The sequence below is a fragment of the Macadamia integrifolia genome, chromosome 4 (genome assembly GCF_013358625.1).
Source record: "Macadamia integrifolia cultivar HAES 741 chromosome 4, SCU_Mint_v3, whole genome shotgun sequence".
Lineage (NCBI taxonomy): Eukaryota > Viridiplantae > Streptophyta > Magnoliopsida > Proteales > Proteaceae > Macadamia > Macadamia integrifolia.
The window spans coordinates 35924134-35948319 of record NC_056560.1 but is presented as its reverse complement, the minus strand read 5'-3'; the positions used below and the strand labels follow the sequence as shown (position 1 = coordinate 35948319).

Sequence of the window (24186 nt, the reverse complement as noted above, 5' to 3'; positions counted from 1 at the left end):
CGTCAATGATCTTTACTACCGGGAGCAATTGAATGATCTAGAGGATATAGGACCAGATGACACAATCGCAGAGGCGGTAGACGCTGTATTCCAACAGCTTTTTAATGTAGTTAAGAAGTTACGAGCCAGGGCAATGGATATTTGTGGAGGTCCTCGACTTCCCACCCCAAGCAGGGAAGGAGAATTAGAAGAAGATAATTCTATGGTGTGGATAATCACCCTAACCAACAACGATGATAAAGATATGGTATGTATACAGTCCTATGAATGTTTAGTGTTACTACAACCACAGTGCGCGTATATGGCATAGTAGAAGCATGGTTGTATGGGTTACCCACAAATTCCATAACCTCATGGGAACAGTTCACAATTGTCTTCCTTAAGAATTTTTTCCCAACTCACAAGACCAATAAGCTTAGAAGTGATATCCTTCAGTTTAGGCAAAAGCCTAGTGAGTCATTTTCCAAACTTATAGAGAGATTCAAGGATCTACTCCAAGAATGCCCTCACCATGGCCTAGACCTATGGCATTTATGTCAAATAATTTATGAGGGTATTGATTACCCAACTAAACAAATGATAGAGTCTATGTGCCCTTAGGGATTCACATCCTTTACAGATGAAGGAAAGGCATGGGAATTCTTACTTGACTTAGCTGACAAAACCCGTGAGTGGGAATCAACCCAAGAGAGTGAAAGAACCATAGGAGGAAAAGGATATTTTGTGGATGGGATAGTAGCCAAGGAAGCCCATTTGGATAGCCTAATCAAGAGGATTGAGGCTATTGTTCCTAGAGAGCCATCATCAGTCAATTTCGTTTAGATTTGTGCTTGGTGCCAATCCCCTGGACATGTCATAGAAGAATACCCCAACACCTCTGGGGGCACTTCTAATGATAGTGTTAATGCCTTATACCAGAATAATCCATATAGTAACACCTACAATCCAGGATGGAGAAATCACCCAAATTTCTCTTGGAATCAGGGCAACCAAGCAGGACCTTCCAATTTCTATAATCAAGGTCAACCTGGACCTACGGTATGCCTCCCTTTGCACAACAATCTTTTTCCCAAAGTACTTTTCCTAGGTCAAATGTAGGACCTTAGGCGAGTTTTCCTAGGGCCCCTCTTCTATCATCTTATTAGCAACCCCCTGGGTTTACCAACATTGGAGAGGCAAGTAGAATAAGTGACTTGGAAAAAAATATGGCCCTCCTCATGACAAGCCATTAAAATCTTACGAGAGAACTTACCCAAGTTGTCTCAATTATGCGTGAGAGGGAGAAGGGAACTTTATCCAGTCAACCAGAGCCTAACCCTAGGCATCGTCAGTCTGTTAGTTCACAAGGACCAACTAATACACCACTGAATATAGTACAAGGTCAGACTCAACAAGGGCCCTCTAACCAATGCAATGTTGTTTATGCCCTTAGGAGTGGTAGAGAGTACCAATAGAGTGTTTCTAAATCTTCCCCATCTATTACTCCTGTTAACTCTTCTTCAGTTGAGGACACAAGTGAGCCTCTTGTTCCAGGTTCGTCTGATGAACCTAAAGATTTTTCTGAAACTAAAGATGATTTGGTTGAGAAAACCAAAAATGATTCTTCTGAACAGGGGCAAATCCCTAACAGTCCTTATGTTCATCCTATCCCATTTCCTAATCGCTTGGTACACAAAAAGAAGACTGCTTCCATGGATAAAATTTTAGAAGTCTTCAAAAAGGTAGAAGTGAACATCCCTCTTTTGGATGCCATATCCCAGATCCCTGCCTATGCAAAGGTACTGAAAGATTGTGTACTCACAAACGTATCACTAGTGTGCCCAAAAAGGCGTTCTTGGCAGGTAACATTAGTTCCATAATTACTCAGCCTATAGCAGCCAAGTATAAGGATCCAGGGAGCCCTACCATATCTTGTGTCATAGGCAACACCTATATTGAGCATGCCTTACTTGACCTTGGCGCAAGTGTGAATCTTTTACCTTACCATGTGTACAAGCAACTAGGATTGGGAGAATTGAAAGCCACTGGAACTACTCTTCAGTTGGCAGATAGGTCTGTTAAGATTCCTAAAGGGATGGTTAAGGATGTCTTACTAAATGTGGGGGAATTTATTTTCCCTGTTGATTTCATTGTGTTAGATACCAAGCCCTTCTCAACCAAGGATGAGATCCCAATAATTTTAGAAAGACCATTCTTGGCTACCAGTAATGTAATACCCTGCTTCTTAAACCGGGTCTGATTTCACTGTTGAACCGGTTTAACCATGCAGGAACCGAACCAGAGGGAGTTAGAGCGGGTTCCTTATGGGCTATGATGGCACGGGTGACCTTAAACACCGGCTGGCCCGACAAGTCCGAGCCAGTGCCAGAAGAGACGGGAGTGCCCAAGCGGTGTACATGCACCTACCATAAGGCCATGTACGGATAAAGCAGGTATTATAACCGTATTTTATGGTATATACGTATGCTACATCGTATGCCATGGGTGGGGTTCGCGCCGAGGCCCGAACTCTGTCAAAATCCCAAGTTTTGGCCCTCAGGTGGGCAGACAGGTGGGTGCACCCACCCACCTGAGTGACCCATCCATGTGCACTGTTCACTTATTTAGGAATTATATATATAGCATTTATGACTTTATTTTCTTTTCATTTATGACCGCCGTACGTTGGTGAGAAGAGTAAAGAGGAGAGAGAAAAGAAAGGGAGGAAGAAAGGAAGAGAAGGAAGAGGAAGAAAAGAGGGATTTCAGCGGCGCCAAAGCTTGATCTTTCCATTCCGGCGCTGGGAGAGTGATCTTCAACTCTAGATCTACAGTTAGAGGTAAGCAAAGTTGGATTCTTTGAACATTCACCATACCCAAGCTTAAACCCTTGATTCGAGTAGGGTTTCTTGAGATCTTGTAAATCCCCTTTGAAATGATGAATCTAAGGTTTAATAGATGATTTATGTGTTGATCTTGAAGGATTTGAAGATGTATTGATAAGGTAGAAGAAGCATTGTGGGTTTAAAGTGATTTGGAGGGTTTGAGGTTGTTCTTGAGCAAAGAAGGTAAGATGGTTTCCCATCCCTTGAATCTAACCTAGATCTAGGTTAGAACCATCCTATAAGACGTTGAAGGTGTTTGGAATGGGTTGGGAAAAGCCCCATTTGAATCCCCAAAGAATGGAGGAAGTTGGGAAGAAACAGTGTCTTTTCCGCCAAGACCAGTGGGTGGCACCGGACCGGTGGGTAGGACCGGTGGCCAGACAGCCCACCTGTTTGACCCACCTGTGTGGCCCCGAAGGTGATTCTTACGTCTGATTGGACCCAAATCAGACGTGTGACATTCTTTTAACGTTCTAAACATGATTTTATCATCGGATCGTGTTAATTTTGATTCTAAAATGGTGAAGTACTAACCCCGCTCAATTATGTTAGGTTCACCAAAGCCTACCCGATTCGCACCGGATCTCACCCGTACCGAACAGGAATCCTTGTACGCTACAGGTAAGTGGGGAGAGGATGTTTGGCCTTGTTTCAAGGCATTATTTTGCATTCATTTAATTATATCTAGTCTAGTCATGCCATCATGAATATGCTATGTAGATTAGTCATTCCTCATAGTGTGATGCATATGTGTTATGTTTACTTTCTAAATGCCAATTGAATGAGATGTTTATATGTTGAATGTGGACATCATGGTGCATGATGCATTGATAGACTAGATGCCATAGTCGGCTTGGAAACGAGTGCATTGGTGGCCCGTGGAATGGGACACGGAGGCACTATGCAATCATACTATTGTCATATAAGAGCATGCGGTATTAGGATTTTCACCATCCCGTGCTACGACCCTTCCCAACAGGGGTTAAGGTGTTGGGTTATCATTTGGGGGGAAGCAATGGTCGCGGGTGTCGGGTCACTGTGGCGGTTAGACATAACACCCGACGAGTCATGTAGGACAGTCGGCAACCCCGGTGGTACATTCAAGAGGGCCAATCGTACTGCTTTTAAATTGCTGGAGTCAGCACCTTTATTTTTAGTCATTTACATTTCTGTTAAGAGTCGGTGGATGACATTGTCTTTACTTTTCCGAGTACTCACAGTGGGCCTTCTCCGACAGCCCTATGGGCGTATCGCGGGAGGGAGTTCGCGGCTCGTACCCGGAGTATACACGCACTGTGGTTGTAGTAGCACTAAAACCAAGGACTTAGTAATGTTGCTTAGGTGGATGTGATTTAAAATGTATAGCATGGTATGTAGTGCATATGATGTGTTTTGATGTGTGGACTGCTGTGTGGTCCATCTTACCACTTACTGAGCTAGTGAACTCATCCCACGTGTGCACCCCTTTTTAGATGATTTTGCAGGTCATACATCTGAGGAGCATGGGGTGGGTCCCACAGTTGAGTTTCCTGATGAGGACTGGTGGACCCCTGAGGAGTTAGAGCACGGCAGTGACTGCTTGTGCGAGAGTTATGCTGCGGGACAGCAGTTCTGAGGCTGAGCTGAGCTCCACCTTTGAGGCCATGCTGAGCTCCACTTCTGAGGCCGAGCTGAGCTCTACTACGTGATGCCGAGCTGGGCTCAACCCTTGATGCCGAGCTGAGCTCTAGCCTTGATACCGAGCCGAGCTGAGCTCTACTACGTGATGCCGAGCTGGGCTCAACCCTTGATGCCGAGCTGAGCTCTAGCCTTGATACCGAGCCGAGCTGTGTACTCTGATTGTTTTGGTGGATTTCCTTATATACTTAATATTTGAATTTTATTCTTTTTGTGTAAATATCATGCCTTCGGGCCCACATGTATATAATTATTGTATCACAATCCGGGTATCAAGTATTATGGGATTATTCACAGGTAAAACTTAGTCTTCCGCTGATCTGATGAGTTTATATTAGTTGTGTGTATGCTGTGGTGGAATACAGTATTTGATGATCCTGGCAGGTTTGGGTTAACCGGTGTTAACCCGGTCACTGGCCCGGTTCTGTGAGAACGGGGGTGTGACAAACGGTGGTATCAGAACGTGATGCTCTGCTCCACTCACAGCATACCATTAGAATCCCGTAGACTCTATAATAGGAAAATGGGGTTGGGTTAGTATAAAATCTTTAAAGAGTGAAAGCCAAAGAATGGAGTATTAAAAAGGGTTGCATTATATGTTGCATTCATGACATGCGTCAGTATAGATAAAAGGTAATTAGGTTGGTGATATAACCTATAAAGTACTAGTTTGATGAAATTTCGGCAGCATAATGGCGTAAAATGGGATTTCCAAAAATTTTACACAAACACCTAATAAACAACAGATAACATGATATAACAAAGATCACAAATAGAAAAATACACCACAACCAAACCACACAAGTACTCCACATATGAATTCACCACAAAAACGGCTATCAAAAGATATTATTCCATAAATGAGCCCAGTTATAGTACAAATACAAGGAATGAGAATAAATGAAATATACAATCTCTACAAAAAAGGGAAAACAGATAAACAACTGGCATGGGCGAGCCAAGCCCTCACTGGTCATCGTCGTCATCATCGATGATCACCATGTTCGCCAGAGGCCTAGAGTTGACGTTGAGGCAGAGATCGTAATAGTCAAGCCTCACGTTCACCAGCCGTACCTCCCTTCGAAGCCGACAAAAATCTACTGAGATAGCGCTGGCCGTGGTGTCCAAGTCCTGACCCAGCCTGAGGAAGGAATCCTCCAAAGTGGCCTGCCTCTCCAGGATGCGTTCTTCCCTGAAGGCACTCTCGTCCAGCCATCTCAGTAGCTGAACCTGGCCATCCTGCAAGGCCCGCATGAAGGACATCATGCCCTCGAAGTCGTAGACACCACTCCCAGGTGGTGGGGCTCTATGTGGTGAGGCTGCAGCTCTGGAAGAACTGGGACCAGGACCTCTCGAATCCTGAGGCGCCTCCTCAGGGATGCCACCACCCACCAGATCCTCCTCCTCGTCCTGAGGAACGTAGTCCTCATCATCCCCACTGGACTCCTCCTCCATATGGACATCCTCCATAGGGGTAGCCCTCCTACCCCTACCTCTCTGAGCTCCTGATCTCGGGGGTGAATCCATGAGGGTGTGGAGACCCATCCTCAGGAGGTTACTCCTGTCAAACCTATCAGCCGGAGTCTTCCCCTCCTCGTCGCTCAAGTCCACCCCGAAGAACTCAAAGATCCTAGTGAGGATCCTACCATAGGGGAATCCTCCATCCTCAGGGTGGGAAGTGTGGTGCTCCATCGTCCTGAGAATGATGTAGGGGAGGCACAAGTGCTCGCCACCTCCCTCTGCAGCCGTGTAGATGCAGAACACGATGAAAGCCGCCATGAAACCCACCTGGTTCTGATGACCTCCTCTGGGGAGTAGGTTGAACTGGACCAACCAGGAAAATAGACGAACCTCGGGGTAGAAAGACGTCTCGGACTCCGGACGGGTACTGCTGCTGCAGATGGTCTCATAGATGAAGTCCGGCGTCGCCAGGCTCATGAACGGTCCCAGAGGCTTACTCCTGGGAGGACTGTAGTAACGGTGTCCAGCCGCCGATATACCCAGGATGCTAGCCAGGTACCCACCGTCAACTGGATGTCTACCCCCTTCACCAAGCTACTAATGGTGAACTCCCCGTACGGATACGACATCTCCAAGTTGCAATAGAACCGACGGACTAGCTGCTCGTAGCATGGTCGGTCTACGTGAAGGATAGAATCCCAGCCCAATGCTAAGAACCTCTCCTGAAGCCGAGCCTTGTGGAAGTCATCGACTACCACGGTCTTTTCCATCATCACTGACCTCTTCAGGAAAATAGGCCAGTTGGCTGCTACCTCTGCAGTAAGGAAGTGCTCCTCATCATAGTCGGTAAGGTCAGACCGGGCAGGTCCGGGTCTCCCTGTGCGAGGGGCTGAAGAGCTGGTCTCCGCACTCTTCCACTTAGAAGCGGTGGTCTTGCGTCGTACCCCAGAGGAAGATGGTCCTTTGCCGGTGCGAGATGACATCCTGGCAAGAAGAAAAGAAAGTGGGGTAAGTAAAGGAAAGGAAATGACAGCAAAAAAAGAGGGGAACCCCAAAACCCAAATTCTTGCAAAATGGAGAAAGCGATAAGCAGAGAACCTATGGACATGATGCACGGTAGGTGACAACGCAGAGAAACAGGCGAAAACAGTAAAATGACAGCAAAAGCAAAGAGCATAAATAACACGAGGGGATTCAATTCCAATGCGCAAATTCGAACATAATGGAGAACAACCGGAAACCATAGGACTAAGAAGAAATGCCATAGTAGCGGGATCATGAAAGTGCAAGAACATACCCAAATAGACCATGGAGTTCCATGAATACAAGTGTAGGATGAAAATTAAGGAAACCAATACAAAAAGAGGGATTTCATGGAAATACATGGAGATTCCAAGCATAATGGATGATTCATGAAATCTAAAGCATATCAAGCACAAAACAAGTGAAATGCATCACAAAGGAATCATCAATTGGAGAAAAGGATCAAAAATTTAAGAAACCCCCAAAATTGGGAACCTAGGGCACGAATTGGGGTTTTCTCCAAATGAAGAGATAAAATTCCTATAACTACAAACAACCATAGTAGAAGCATCACAATCACATGGAAATGCTATTCTATGGAGAAAAATATGGAAAGATAACCTAAAGTGAAGCCTACACATGCATTTTACCCCAAAAGGGAAATTCTGAGAAAAGAGAAGAAGAAACTTACTTGAGGAAAAGGGAAAGTTAAACCTTCTCAAAAGCGCCGAGTTGATGAGTAGACTCGCGAGTAGAAGCGCCAAGGAGACCTCCAAGATCGCCCAAGGAAGAGAGGAAGAAAGAGAAAGGAGTTGGGGAAAGAGACAAGATAGAACAGGGTCTATAGGGCCCTGTTCGTGTTTTTACACGGGCAGGACTGGTGGACCCCTACCCGCCGGTGCCACCCACCGGTTTGAGGTACTAGGACTGGTGGGCTTGACCGGCGGGCCCCTACCCGCCGGTGCAGCCCACCGGTTGTGAAAATTTGGAAATTTTGAAATTTTTTTTCTCCTTTCTCTCCTCCTAGCATGATTACATTGATTCTCATTATTGATTATTATTCCTATGATTAATGTGCTATGGTCAAGTGGGACCATTGACATATCTGTTGGGGCTTTTGCCCTGTATCTTGGAATTAAGCTGCGGTTATTTACAGGCTATCATACACTACAACACCTTATGTGATGGCATATGATTGTGTGCCGAAATCAATTCTACAGTGTTTAACCAATATGATGTGTGATATGTTCTAGGTACAGGGATACGATGGTACGTACTAGATCCGGTAGTAATGCCTGAGGTATCTCGCGGGGTCCTCGTCCGATCGGTCGACCACAAAATCCCAGGGGGTCCTGCTCTGTGGGGAAAACCTCTCCTCCACTACCTCCAGAGACCCTTGGTCAGGGTGGGGCACATGGGGACCCACCTATGACTACACTCCCGGACCCTCCACCGGTTATCACACCGGGAGATGTTGCTACTATAATTCAACAGTCGCAATAGGCTTTTCAGTAACAAATGCTTCAGCAACAGTAAGCATTTATGACTGCCATTCAGTAACAGTTAGACTTTTCTCAACCGGGTCAACCTCCTTGGGTACTCACTCCACAGGACCCGCCTGTAGGGTCGGGAATGGGACCACAAGTGGGAGGTACACCTCCAATCCCACCATTCGGTGTTCCTCAGTACGGGATGCCTCCTCCATACTCCTACTATCCTGCCTATGCTCCTAACTTCCCGGTGGTGAGTAATACGTCAAGGGTATTGGAGTCATTCAAGAGGAACTTACCACCTGTATTCTCTAAGGTGGGGAGTGATCCTCTAGAACCGGATCAGTGGATCCAAGAATTAGAGAAGATATTTGAGGTGCTTGAGTGCACGGATGCACAGAAACTCATTTGTGCTGGTTTGCAACTCAAGAAAGAGGCAAATTCTTGGTGGCAAGCCTCCAAGCCTATATTATTGGATGCTTATCCAGAACCCACTTGGGAGCAGTTCAAGGAGTTGTCCTTGGACAACCATTATCCGCGCAGTTTCAGAGACCGAAAGGAGACTGAGTTCATGGCCTTAGCTCAAGGAGGTAAGACTGTCCTTGAGTACCAACAAAAATTCAAGAGTTTGGTCCATTTTACCCCAAGGCACATAAGGACAGTTGAAGAGAAGGCAGCAAGGTTCCTAAAAGGCCTAAAGGCATCTATTGGGTCTGTACTTGAGGTACTAGATTTGACCGAATATGGCCAGATTGTGCAAAAGGCCAAGACCATGGAAGATAAGAAAAAGGGTGAACAATCCCTCACCCCTGGATGTGGAAGAGAACAAATCCATTCCCAGATATGGGAAATTCCTCCAAGGCATAACGCGGATCATACAATTCTGGGCCTATGTATAGGCAGCCCTATAGGCCATCTGGCTACCCTCCTAGACCAGTTGGTGGTTCGGGTTCCACCTTTATTCACCCGAACACAAGTGTGGCACCTACAGCTCCAAGGCCACCTCGACCTCCATCTGCAACGGGTCAAGTGCAAAGGGGCCCCGCTCCAGTTCTGACATCTCAGATTCGTTGCTTCAACTACCATTCATATGGGCATTATGCGAAAGACTGTCGGGCCAGACCAACCTTGCCCTCCAGTCAGCCCTCTGTATACCGACCTCCCTTACCTCGAGGGAATCAACCGCAGGGAAGGATGTATACTCTATCAGCCGAGGAAGCTGAGGCCAGTACAGAAGTAGTAGCAGGTACATTTTAAATTAAGAAATTCATTATGATTAATATTGATGACCTGCTGAAATTATATGCATTGTTATACTAGGTATCCTACCCATATCAGGCATACCAGCCTATGTTTTATTCGATTCAGGAGCTACTCATTCATTCGCATCTAAGAGATTTGTAGAGAAACTTGGGATGTCACCCAGGATCCTAGACCATGGAATGATTGTTAGTATGCCTACTGGTAAATTTGTACAGTTGAAGGAAGTGTATGGGCAGTTCCCAATGGAAATTAGTGGGAAGAATCTTGATGCGCAACTCATTAAGTTTAATATGCAGAATTTTGATGTTATATTGGGTATGGATTGGTTGTCGGCTCATCGAGCTAATGTGATCTATGCTGAAAAGCTGATAAGGGTGACAGATGACGAAGGGAAAGAATTGGTATACCGAGGAGATCCCATGAAAAGAGTGAAGAAGGTCCTTGTCTCTGCTCTTCAAGCGGTAAAATTGCTAGAAAGTGGATGTCATGGTTACTTGGCATCGGTACTTGATGTTGATGCAAGGATTACACCTCTAGAAGAGGTAAAGGTGGTTAAAGAGTTTCCCGATGTTTTCCCAGATGATCTGATGCATTTACCACCTGATAGAGAGTTGGAGTTTGCCATAGACTTGACTCCTGGAGTAGCTTCGGTATCTAAGGCTCCATACAGGATGGCACCAGCTGAATTGAAGGAGTTGCAGATGCAGTTGCAGGAATTATTAGAAAAGGGGTTTATTCGCCCAAGTGTTTCACCTTGGGGTGCCCCAGTGTTGTTTGTCAAGAAGAAGGATGGTAGTTTGCATATGTGGATAGATTACCGGGAGTTGAATAAGCTAACCATTAAGAACCGGTATCCATTGCCACGCATTGATGATTTATTTGATCAGTTGCAGGGAGCCAGAGTATTTTCAAAGATAGACCTTCAGTCCGGCTATTATCAGCTCAAGATAAAGAGCTGTGATATACCCAAAACAGCATTTAGGACTCGATACGGTCATTATGAGTTCCTAGTGTTGTCCTTCGGGTTAACCAATGCACCGGCAGCATTCATGGATCTAATGAATCGAGTATTTCAAGATGTGCTCAACAAATGGGTAATTGTTTTTATTGACGATATCTTGATCTACTCCAAGACCGAAGAGTAGCACACTCAACACTTGAGAATGGTGTTACAGAGGTTGAAAGATCAACAGTTGTTTGCCAAGTACAGCAAGTGTGAATTCTGGCTTGAACAAGTTGGATTCCTGGGGCACATAGTGTCTAAAGTCGGAATCGAAGTAGATCCTGCTCAGGTGAAAGCAGTAGTGGAATGGGAAAGCCCCAAGAATGTTACCGAAATTAGAAGCTTCTTGGGTTTGGCTGGATATTACCGGCGCTTCATCGAGAATTTTGCTCGGATCTCAGCACCAATAACCAAGTTGACTAAAAAGGGTGTGAAATTCGACTGGGCAGAGGAATGTGAGAAGAGCTTTCAGGAATTGAAAGAAAGGTTGGTGACTGCCCCTGTGCTTACTATTCCTGAAGGCACAGGTGGAATGACAGTCTATACCGATGCTTCCAAAGTTGGTTTGGGTTGTGTCCTTATGCAATGCGGTAAGGTAATAGCGTATGCATCCCAACAACTAAAGGAGTACGAGAAAAATTACCCCACTCATAACTTAGAACTGGCTGCAGTCATTTTTGCTCTTAAGATCTAGCGACATTATTTGTATGGGGAGAAGTGTGAGATATATAGTGATCACAAAATCCTGAAGTACTTCTTCACCCAGAAGGATCTGAACATGAGACAGAGAAGATGGCTTGAACTCATGAAGGATTATGACTGTGACATTCAGTATCATCCCGGCAAGGCAAATGTAGTGGCAGATGCATTGAGTCGAAAGACACAGACTATGTCGCTCTCATACTTAGCAGTCATCCCACCACTCGTGCAAGAGGCGATGCTAATGGATGAAACCCTCTTATATGAAGGGGCAACCTTAGAGCTTGAACCTCAACCAGCAAACCTTAAATGGTTGACGGTATCCTTGACGGCTCTACAGGTGCATCCGGCAATTAGGAAAGAGGTAGTAATGAAGCAACCTTTGGATCCTAAATTTCAACGGATCAGAGTTAAGGTTCAAGATCAAACAATGAACGACCCAGATTTTCCTTTAGCCAGTGATGGGGCATTGATGTTTCGAGACAGATTGTGTGTACCCGATGATTTGGATATACAAGACAAGATAGTGCGAGAAGCACATAGCTCCAAGTACTCACTTCACCCAGGAAGTACCAAGATGTACAAAGACCTCAAACAAAGTTACTGGTGGCCAAACATGAAAGTCACCATAGCTTTGTACGTGGCGACTTGTCTTACCTGCCAGAAAGTAAAAGCTGAGAGGCATCGACCTTATGGTACTCTTCAGCCACTCCCAGTACCAGAATGGAAGTGGGAAAGGATTACAATGGACTTCGTCACCGGACTACCAAGTACACCTAAGGGAATGGACGCGATATGGGTGATCGTGGATCGGCTTACCAAGACTGCTCATTTTATTCCTATCAAGACCAAGTTCTCCATGGGCAAACTAGCATAACTTTACATGGATAATATATTGTGCTTACATGGAGTGCCAGTGAGCATTGTTTCAGATAGGGACCCAAGGTTCACTTCCAGATTTTGGAAAAGCTTACAGCGTGCCTTGGGATCACAACTGAATTTGAGTACAACTTTTCACCCACAGACGGATGGTCAGTCGGAGCGAACCATACATATATTAGAGGACATGCTCAGGGCATGTACAATGGAGATGAGTGACAGTTAGGAAGAATATATACCTCTTATGGAGTTTGCATATAACAATAGTTACCAAGCTACAATTGGGATGGCTCCATATGAGGCGTTATATGGTAGAAAGTGCATAACTCCTTTGTATTGGGATGAGGTAGGTGAACGTTGAATGTTAGGACCTGAGATGATACAGATGACTTGTGACAAAGTCGATGTTATTAAAGAACGGATTAAAGCAGCTCAGTCTCGTCAAAAGAGCTATGCGAACACCCGTAGAAAAGACACTGAATTTCAGCCAGGAGAATAGGTATTTCTCAAAATCTCTCCTACTAAAGGGTTGCAAAGGTTTCACAGAAAGGGGAAGTTGAGCCCAAGATAGATCGGACCATTTGAGATCTTATCCCGGGTTGGCTCAGTAGCCTACATGCTTGCTCTGCCACCTTCACTTGGGGATGTTCACAACGTATTCCATGTATCCATGTTAAAGAGATACGTGCATGATCCATCTCATGTACTACCCGTGGAACCAGAGTACCTAGAAGATGAAATGACCTATACAGAACAGCCAGCTGAAATTTTGGACCGGAAGGTGAAGACCCTTCGCAACCGCTCCATTTCCTATGTAAAGGTGCGATGGGCTGATCATTCACTTGAAGAAGCATCTTGGGAGGTAGAGGATGAAATGAAAGCCAAATACCCTCATCTTTTTTATCAACCAGGTACGCAATTTCGAGGATGAAATTTTTCAGAAGGGGGGGTAATGTAATACCCTGCTTCTTAAACCCGGTCTGATTTCATGGTTGAACCGGTTTAACCATGCAGGAACCGAACCAGAGGGAGTTAGAGCGGGTTCCTTATGGGCTATGATGGGATGGGTGACCTTAAACACCGGCTGGCCCGACAAGTCTGAGCCAATGCCAAAAGAGATGGGAGTGCCCAAGCCGTGTACATGCACCTACCATAAGGTCATGTACGGATAAAGCAGGTATTATAGCTGTATTTTAAGGTATATACGTATGCTACATCGTATGCCAGGGGTGGGGTTCGCACCAAGGCCCGAACTCTGTCAAAATCCCAAGTTTTGGCCCTCAGGTGGGCGGACAGGTGGGTGCACCCACCCACCTGAGTGACCCATCCATATGCACTGTTCACTTATTTACGAATTATATATATAGCATTTATGACTTTATTTTCTTTTCATTTATGACCCCCGTACGTTGGTGAGAAGGTAAAGAGGAGAGAGAAAAGAAAGGGAGGAAGAAAGGAAGAGAAGGAAGAGGAAGAAAAGAGGGATTTCAGCGGTGCCGAAGCTTGATCTTTCCATTCCGGCACCGGGAGAGTGATCTTCAACTCTAGATCTATAGTTAGAGGTAAGCAAAGTTGGATTCTTTGAACATACACCATACCCAAGCTTAAACCCTTGATTCGAGTAGGGTTTCTTGAGATCTTGTAAATCCCCTTTGAAATGATGAATCTAAGGTTTATTAGATGATTTATGTGTTGATCTTGAAGGATTTGAAGAGGTATTGACAAGGTGGAAGAAGCATTGTGGGTTTGAAGTGATTTGGAGGGTTTGAGGTTGTTCTTGAGCAAAGAAGGTAAGATGGTTTCCCATCCCTTGAATATAAGCTAGATCTAGGTTAGAACCATCCTATAAGACCTTGAAGGTGTGAGGAATGGGTTGGGAAAAGCCCCATTTGAATCCCCAAAGAATGGAGGAAGTTGGGAAGAAACAATGTCTTTTCCGCCAAGACCGGTGGGTGGCACCGGTGGGCCCCTACCTGCCTGTGGCACCCACCTGAGAGGGCAGGGGCCTTCTGGCTCAACCAGCGGGCCCCTACCTGACGGTCCAAACCGGTGGGTAGGACCGGTGAGCCAGACAGCCCACCTGTCTGACCCACCCGTGTGGCCCCGAAGGTGATTCTTACGTCCGATTGGACCCAAATCAGACGTGTGACCTTCTTTTAACGTTCTAAACATGATTTTATCATGGGATCATGTTAATTTTGATTTTAAAATGGTGAAGTACTAATCCCGCGCAATTATGTTAGGTTCACCACAGCCTACCCGATTCGCATCGGATCTCACCCGTACCGAACGGGAATCCTTGTATGCTACAGGTAAGTGGGGAGAGGACGTTTGGCCTTGTTTCAAGGCATTGTTTGGCATTCATTTAATTATATCTAGTCTAGTCATGCCATCATGAATATGCTATGTAGATTAGTCATTCCTCACATTGTGATGCATATGCGCTATGTTTACTTTCTAAATGCCAATTGAATGAGATGTTTATATGTTGAATGTGGACATCATGGTGCATGATGCATTGATAGACTAGATGCCATAGTCGGCTTGGAAACGAGTGCATTGGTGGCCCGTGGAATGGGACACAGAGGGCATGTAGTATTAGGATTTTCACCATCCCGTGCTACGACCCTTCCCAACAGGGGTTAAGGTGTTGGGTTATCATTTGGGGGGAAGCAGTGGTCGCGGGTGTTGGGTCACTGTGGCGGTTAGACATAACGCCCGACGAGTCATGTAGGACAGTCGGCAACCCCGATGGTACATTCAAGAGGGCTAATCGTACTGCTTTTAAATTACTGGAGTCAGCACCTTTATTTTCAGTCATTTACATTTCTATTGAGAGCCGGTGGACGGTATTGTCTTTACTTTTTCGAGTACTCACGGTGGGCCTTCTCCGACAGCCCTATGGGCGTATCGCGGGAGGGAGTTCGCGGCTCGTACCCGGAGTATACGTGCACTGTGGTTGTAGTAGCACTAAAACCAAGGACTTAGTAATGTTGCTTAGGTGGATGTGATTTAAAATGTATAGCATGGCATGTAGTGCATATGATGTGTTTTGATGTGTGGACTGCTGTGTGGTCCATCTTTCTACTTACTGAGCTAGTGAGCTCATCCCACGTGTACACCCCTTTTTAGATGATTTTGCAGGTCATACATCTGAGGAGCACGGGGTGGGTCCCACAGTCGAGTTTCCTGAAGAGGACTGGTGGACCCCTGAGGAGTTAGAGCACGACACTGACTGCTCGTGCGAGAGTTGTGCTGCGGGACAGTAGTTCTGAGGTCGAGCTGAGCTCCACCTTTGAGGCCGTGCTGAGCTCCACTTCTGAGGCCGAGCTGAGCTCTTCTATGTGATGCCGAGCTGGGCTCAACCCTTGATGCCGAGTTGAGCTCTAGCCTTGATACCGAGCCGAGTTGTGTACTCTGATTGTTTTGGTGGATTTCCTTATGTACTTGATATTTGAATTTTATTTTTATTGTGTAAATATCATGCCTTCGGGCCCACATGTATATTATTATTGTTTCACAATTCGGGTATCAAGTATTATGGGATTATTCACAGGTAAAACTTAGTCTTCCGCTGATCTGATGAGTTTATATTAGTTGTGTGTATGTTGTGGTGGAATATAGTATCTGATGATCCTGGCAGGTTTGGGTTAACCAGTGTTAACCCGGTCACTGGCCCGGTTCTGTGAGAACGGGGTGTGACACCAAACCTACCCAAGTTCTGTATCAAAATCTCCAAATATTATACGCAAAGTTTATTTTTAATTTTCAAATTATATCATTATTTTCTGCATTTCATCTGCATATTACTTGCTTCTTGTTCTATTCCCAGATCAAAGCCTATAGTCGTGCCTCTTGATTCTGAGAAATAGAACTGGTTAAGCAGCTTTTAATTTTGTGCAATTTCATATCCTTATATTTTAAGTTAATGGTCTTGTTCTTTATTTATTTATTCATCTTGATTATGCACGAATTAGTTCTAAGTAAGGTATCGCACCTATCTTAGCGTTAGTCTCCTTGCTGGATCGGAGTACGGTATTGCACCGATCTCGTTCTTCTTACCATACAGAACCAGGAGATCCCTATTTCCCTGGATTTTGATTTAGATCGATCCTGTTATCTGGTATCATATATATATATATATATCACCACTGACATCTATATCATTTTAAGGACATCTATATCATTTTAATCCAAAAAATCACAACTACATTGCATATTCTATTTTTTATTTACCACTACACACCATCAAGGGTGTTAATCGGTTTGGTTTCGATGTATACGGTGTGATTCGATTTGGTTGAAACCAAAACCGCACCATTTACTAAATGGTTGCACTTTCTGAAACCATTATCGTTTAGTAAACGATTTTGGTTCCATAGTTTTTAAACTGTATTGGTTTCACGTTTTTAAACGGGTTTTGATTGTGGTTTATTTCATATAGTTTTTAAACGGTTTGCAATCGGTTTGTTGGTTTATTCACATGCTTACAACAATTTGCTTTTGTTAATAAACGTTTCAATCTTATATCAAATTAAATGAGGCATTAAATAAGCAATGATTTAACTACATAACTACATAATCGGAGTAAATTATTGAATAGATTGTTAGACAACCTCTATGATGCTTAATTCTTCCCTAAATTAAACCATTATGTTTTGTTAAAACAACCAAATATTTAATTGTTATATGGGTTAATCGGATCGGTTTAAACAGTTCGATTTTCATGGTGTGAACTCGGTTTGAAACTAATGGGTTAAACAATTAAAACCAACCCAACCCATTTACTAAACTGTTTTGTTGTTTCAGTGTAAATGGCTCGGTTCGATTTCAGTAAACGGTTTCGATTTCAAATTCACATCCTTACACACCACCGTTCACTTTCACCAACCTCACATAGTAAAGAAAAAGAAGAAGGTCAATCAAGGCTAGGCAGGCCCAATCAGGGTCAATCAGGTCTTGATTGGGTTGGATTGGGCCTGACAGCATTGGGTTTGGCTGAGATATCTAAGCCCAATCTAAGATTGGGTTGACCTTGTTTTTAAAAACCCGAGCCATGACATCCCTAGGCCTCTACTAGCATGCTGGTGTGCACGCGGGGCTTGCCCCATCTGTTGGCACAGCTGACAGCGTTGGCTGCGTGGCTGCAGGCCCGATTGGCCTATGTGCCTGCATAGCCCTACTGGCTAGCCACCTCATGCACAACTCATGAGCCACCTCAACACATCCTGGCACCTTGGATGCCATATATCCATAAACATGCATCATGCCCACAATGCATCCCATGCATACCATGTCATCATCCATATCATTATGGCACTTGCCACATCAGCGTGACATTGTCTATCTCACCAATGCTTCATCAGAAGATGGGAACCACTAGCCGCATCATCATTAGAATGCCCACAATAACACTCATTTTCTATAGGAGACCAGATCCCTTCCAAACCCTAAGAAACACTACCATACACTTACAACTGAGCTTGTAAACCTTTGAACTACTACTATATTGCCTGCATTTCCTACGTTGCCTAGTCACTTCCAGATCTTCCTGGACATTGCCAACTCATCTAGAAGCATTGCCACATCACCTGTGCACCCATTAATTGTTGCCAACAATAAAACTCACTGGCTACTGCCGCCAAACACTACCAGATGTCCAACATGGTATCTCTATTAGTGATTTAACACATGGGCTCAATGTTCAATGGTCCAGATTTAATATTTTTGATCTCACAGATACTAAAAATTTGGCTGAAGGATACTTCCTTGACCACGCGGTGAAAGAAACCTTTGTCCTTTGACTACTAAGTAAAATCTTAGATTGAAAGATCATGAAAATATTTCACAAAAAAAAAAAAAAACCTTTATTAGGGTTCTTATTATACTGACTTAAATAAAGAACAGTGGTAAGATAAAGAGGACAATAGTGCATTCATGGTCGATTACAAAAATGGATTTTGGGAATTGGTATTAATCGAAATTGTGGTCGACCAATTTTGTTCATTCCAATTCATTTTCTAAATCCACGAACATAGTAGCCATTGAATGCTTTGTACTCTATAATCCCTTTATAAAGAATATGCCTATTAAGTGGCATATTATCCTTTGACACTTGATTAGGGTTCTTATGTTTTGAGGCATTATCATTGGTTGTCACCTGTTTCGCGTTGACTTTTATCAACATTAATCTTGAATGTCGCTCTTGGTACTCTTTGTTGTTCAATGAGGGTTCAACCACATCATCAGCAAACCGAACCTTCTTATTGGATTGACATTTTACCTTGCCTAGTATAAATAAGGGAACACAACAATAAACTTAAAATCAGTTTATGAGGATTAAATATACAAATTAACAAAATGTTATATATGTTGCATTGAAGGTTTCAAATTTCAAATAAATTACATTTCAAAGAATATACCAAATTATGTTACTAGATGGAGCATCATGAAGTAAATAAATAATAAAATATAATTCTTTCACATTATAATATACATGACCAATAATGAATTTTAGATATAGTTAACCAAAAAAATATACTAACTTCAATTGGATAACTGAATGATTGGAGTTAGATTGACTTCAATTATTCACGTAGGAAATAAAAAATTTCTGTCTGATTGCAAGAGAAATAAAGGGAAGAGAAGTGAAATTAAATAAATAATTTTTTTTTTTTTACTCAAAAATATTCATATCTAAATATTAAATTTCACTTCATATTACAACCGAATTCCTTGATTTAAGATAGTAAAAAAAAATATTTCATTTAAAAATTTTGATTATCATATTTAATAAAAAGTTTAATATTTAAAATAGTTACATAATCATGATTACAAAAAAAATCATTTATGTTTGTCTAGAACTACATCCCTTCCATTTGATTACAACCAAAGCCAAACCTATTGAAGGAATACCACAAAACAAAACATGGTTTTACATCAGTAACACCCCTTTAATAAAAGGATTTTATAGCGAGGAAAAAAAAAAGAAAAACCGAAAACAAATTCTAATCTAGACTTTTATGCAACTCTAATTTGAATTTTCTATGAATTCCTAAGAAATCCGAGACTAAGATTATAGAAGTCTAAGAAGTAAAAGAAATGGAAGGATCATTTTCTATAAACGGAGAGGGGTACAAAAAAATAGAAATCATACCACCACCCAACTCAAGTTCGACCTTCTTCATGAATTCTGAGAGGAGACGCTTATGAACTTGATGAGCCACCGTTACTACGCCTGCTGAAACTGCAAAAACCGCCATGATTCCGGCAATGGTGGAGCTTTCCATCTCTATCTCTCTCTCTCTCTCTCTGGATTAAGATATCTTCTTATTTATCAAGCCCAAGGTGAGGCCTCAAACATCAGAGAAGACCTCTTTCAAGGAAATAATTACTATAGCAGACAAGAATTAGAACATTTTCAACATTAAAGACAACCCAAGAAAGAAAGAAAGACAGGGAAGAAGATTCAAAGAGAATGAAAGAAGACTTAGGTGGAGTAGAAGCAAAAGAAATAAGAAGTAGCTTTGGACTTCAACACCTAATCCAAGTCCCCATACGCCATTGACTTTTGTTGGGACCTCACAACCAGTATTTAGAAACCAATCAACCTTTGGATTTAAACCTACTGCTTTTTTTTAAGAGAGGATATTTTTTTTTCTTCTCCATGTCACCTATGCTGTTTTTCTTTTGCCATGTAGAATTCTTTAATCTACTTGGACATATTTTCACCATATCACCTATCAGGTACTAGGGTTTTTCCATCATCTTATAAAAAATTCATGTCTTTTCTTCCCCCCTTCTTTTTGAATGCTTCAACAACTCATCTTCTTCAAAGTACATTAATTTCCAAGGGTAGTAATGCTTTTGCTATTTTAACTATTTGATAGATGATGAGATGGATAAGATCATGTTTGATAGTTTATCCAATAATAATTTATACAATATATAGGGGTTTATCTCTTTATATTTTCAAATAAGTCATGTTTCAAACATACTCAAATGTTTTAGACAATTTTTTAAGCATTAGTTTGGCATGTGATTATGTCACTTTGGATTGGATAACACCGGATCTTGTTTTATATATATGTGTTTTATACAGGTACGTATATGATCTACATATGAGAAATTTTGTCACTTTGGATTGAATAATACCGAACCTCACTTTATATATATGTGTTTTATACAGGCACGTATAGAATCTACATATTTTCCCATATCTTTTGTCTTATATAGCATAAGATGTTTCCTATTTATATAGTATGATTTTTTATGTCTTTTACCTAACCATACTTTTCATACACCATTAGGCTCTTAGCCTCCAACCCATTTTAATTCTATCTTGTTTGTTGTCTCTACTGAGATTTTTTATTTTAAATTTTAATTTGTGCATATTTCATGCATTAGTCATCTTTCTCCGACTTCCTTGATAGGCTAGAACTTTGTATGTATATGCATGTGGTGCATGCATATGTGGTTACATGGGCTTTTTTGTTGATGACAAATTTTTGTGGTTTTATGGAGCAGACCCCTCTCCTTACTAATTGTGCTAGGATTCTGTTTTTACAATGCAAGCATATAAGTATTAGTGATTTTCATTTAAAATAAGTTTAAATTAAAGGAGAGGGATCCACATACTGCTCGCTTATATTGGCATCTTCCACATGCCTACATCTTTAATGAAGAGAGAGAGAAGAAAGAGTGACAATCTTTGTGAGAGGACATATACTATGAACAATGAGATCCCATGAACAATATATGCCTTTTTTTTTCCATAAAATAAAATATGAAAAATATTCTCTGAGCCTAAGGTGCACTCCACACCTATAAACATTTCACTTTTTCTTCATTTATTTAAGGGGAAAAAAAAAGAAGAAAGAATGTGTGTAAGTATAAGGTACGCCTTAGTCTCAGATAGCCTTTACCCACAGAAAATAAAAAAACAGTGACCTTAGCTATTTACCATATATAGATGACCACATAAATGAAGTGTAGTTTAAATTTTTTGGTAGAAAATATATTTTAAAATTGCTTACATCATGTTTAGATTTCATTAATTCCAACAGTTTGCAATTTTCCACTATACATTTGATATATAACATTGGGGATTCATGCATTATCTTCTCATCTTAACTCCTAAGGAAAGGATCTTGTCGTTTATGTCTTCTTCATAATCATGCTTTGCTCATCCATTTGGAAGTTTGGAAAACATGAGGAAAAAAATTAATCATAATGGTGGCCTAAAATGTAAAAAATCACACTTGAAGCTGTAAAAGTTTCAAAATCTCAGAATTTTACACTAAGAAGATACAAACAAAATGTAGCCAAATGAAAAAAAAATAATAAAAAAAATCAGACATTTTACTAATAAAAGTTGAAAAATATTTACTTTCTCTTGATCCACATAGTGAAAGGAATCAAGGATCATAAATCTCCCCTACTTTATAAAGTTTGATGCTACCCTTAGATCCCAATCCAACTGAAATAAAGATGGAAAACTTTTCACAATGGATGAAGAGATACTCGATTCAAAAATCGATGAATGACCTAACTTCTGAAACTAATTAAGGGATAAGAATGCTCCTACTATTTTTTTTTATTAAGGGTTTAACTTGTTGTCACCATATTTGGTGACACTGGGTTTTTATAATCATTCGATAATTTAGATGATGTTGAAATATGGATAAGAAGATGCCATCATCTCATGTTCACATGTCAAATTTTAGCCTAATTAGAATAAACTACATAGCAGAACAAGCTCTAAATAATCTATTGTAACACCATGGAGAGTGAAAAGGGATTGTTTCACTGTGACTTTTTTGTCTATATTTTGTAGTCATATTATTCAATATTTTAAGGTTAGTCAGGAATTTCACATGCAAAGACAATTGTACCAAACCCTTACGTTGGTAGCAGGTGCTTTTTGTTCTTTAATCCCCTCTCCTCTAGGGGTGTCAATTGGTCGGGCTGGTCTGATTTCGATCGGGCTTAATCAGGCTTGAAGACTTTCAAAAGTTGTACTGTGTCCGCCCATTTAACTAATCGGGTTTAGTTATTGAGGGCATGGTACATTTTATATTCGGTCGGTTGGCCTCAAGCTATAATCGGGCTACCTTAATCGGGCTTTAGTCGGGCCTTAACCGGGCTACGGACATGTTTAATATTAAACGGGCTTTAATCGGTTTTTAAACGGGCCCTCTTTAAAATGTGCTCTTATATTTCAGCCCACTTATACAAACCCAAAAAAATGATAATAAATCAATAAATGATTTCAAATATAACCATTATTTAAAATGTGAACATGTCTTTACTTTTTAGTTTTTACTCTTTAATTTGTGGGGTAAAATAGGTATTCTACAATCATTAAAGGGTGAGGCCAGACCGGTGCACAATAGGCCGGTCTCGGTCTGGTGTTATTCGGTTGGTCTCGGTCGGGCGCTCAATGGTCCAAGTAGCAAAACTGAAACCGACCATTTGTAAAAGGGGTCGGGCTCAAGCCCGACACATTTAATAAATGGTCCAAGCCGGACCGATCTATAAACAATTGATCTCAATCGGTTTAATCGGGTCAGGCCACGAATTGACACCCCTACTCTCCTCTATCCTCTTTCCTCTTTCCTTCTCTATTTGTAGATTTTTCCAGCACCCATTAGGTATGCACTTATCTAATTGTCTCAGTCAACAACCTTCCATCTTCGTTTACCACATGAAAGGAAAAAGCCCAGCACTTTGACAATTGCCTACTGGATGCTTTGAATCTCACTAATGCCTACTCTACATGCTTGTTCTACACGTTAATAACTATTATGATCTCACCCTCCTTTAGTTTTTTCTCTTCCAAACACACCACCGTTTTTTTGGTAAATGGAACTTTATTGATAAGAGTATGTAGTACACATTGATTTTTTGAATTATGAGTTTTAAGAAGCTGAATGGAATGGAAATTGGCCAATCAGTTTAACATGTTAAGGACTGGACCCTCCTGGGAAGGGAGTTAGTCAAACTGTTTTTCTCCCTTGGAATAAAAGTAAAAGTGAACGATTCCAAGCTCAATGCCAAAAAAGGTGTTAGTCAAATAACTAAAAATATACTTTCCATGCTTTTCAAAAAAGAAAATTTTGAAGCTAAGTTTAAGGGTTTCATGTTCTAGGTTCAGGATTTAATTGTTCAAGGATGGTTGGTATATATTACATTAGTTGTATACTTTATAGCTTAGCTAGCTGCATGATTCGTGGTCTAGCAATTTTTAGCCACGTGGACATAATAGTTTTAGCCAACTTGAGTGTTTGATTAGTTGTGCCTCATGGATTAGTCATGTATTGAGTTTCAAACTCAAGTGCAATCCATGTTCATACATCCTCGTATTTTTCAGCTAGCCATTCATGTATATAATCATGCATTATTTTGTAATCCTTAGATTCTAAAGCTTGTCATTTGACGAACCATTTGGCAAAAACTAGACATAAAAGGAGGGGACTTTAGGGTCTATACCTGTCCCCGACTGTGCAATTTGCTAAATGGTAGATATTTAGGCAATCCTGACAGTTAGTAAGATGGGTATATTTTAAGGTTTTAAGATTATTTCTCGCAAAGTTTGACAAACAATGTTTAGGCTAAAACTAGAGATTAAGTTAGCGATCTTAGAGTCTATATGTCTACAAATTACTCCTGATTAAATTGTCACATGGTAGATACTTGGGCTGTCCTAACAAGCTTAGGAGAATAGGAGAATTTACATATTTTCTTGTTAAATCACAAGCGAAGAAGAAGATGGTGATTTTAAGCTTTGCAAAATGAACAATTTGAATGAATTCTTTCAAAAAAAAAAA

At 41.7% G+C, this 24186-nt stretch overlaps 1 protein-coding gene and 1 non-coding gene across 2 annotated transcripts; both read right to left on the bottom strand.

Annotated features, from left to right (window-relative positions):
- Nucleotides 1-411: 411 nt before the first annotated feature.
- Nucleotides 412-518, bottom strand: LOC122077602. The gene has a single exon (XR_006139849.1). It is a non-coding gene; the product is annotated as a small nucleolar RNA R71 (small nucleolar RNA).
- A 17727-nt stretch (nucleotides 519-18245) lies between these two features.
- On the bottom strand, nucleotides 18246-19740 carry LOC122075789. The gene is made up of 2 exons (XM_042640955.1): nucleotides 19515-19740; nucleotides 18246-18646 (listed from the first exon to the last, which is right to left on the bottom strand). The coding sequence occupies exons 1-2, from the start codon at nucleotides 19645-19647 to the stop codon at nucleotides 18372-18374; spliced, it is 408 nt and encodes a 135-aa protein (XP_042496889.1). The 5' UTR covers nucleotides 19648-19740; the 3' UTR covers nucleotides 18246-18371.
- Between the last annotated feature and the right edge of the window lie 4446 nt (nucleotides 19741-24186).

Coding starts and splice junctions, on each gene's coding strand:
- LOC122075789 (XM_042640955.1), bottom strand. CDS start 19,647: ATGGAAAGCTCCACCATTGCCGGAATCATGGCGGTTTTTGCAGTTTCA. Junction 18,647..19,514: donor CGAACTTGAGTTGGGTGGTG/GTATGATTTCTA, acceptor TATTTATACTAG/GCAAGGTAAAATGTCAATCC.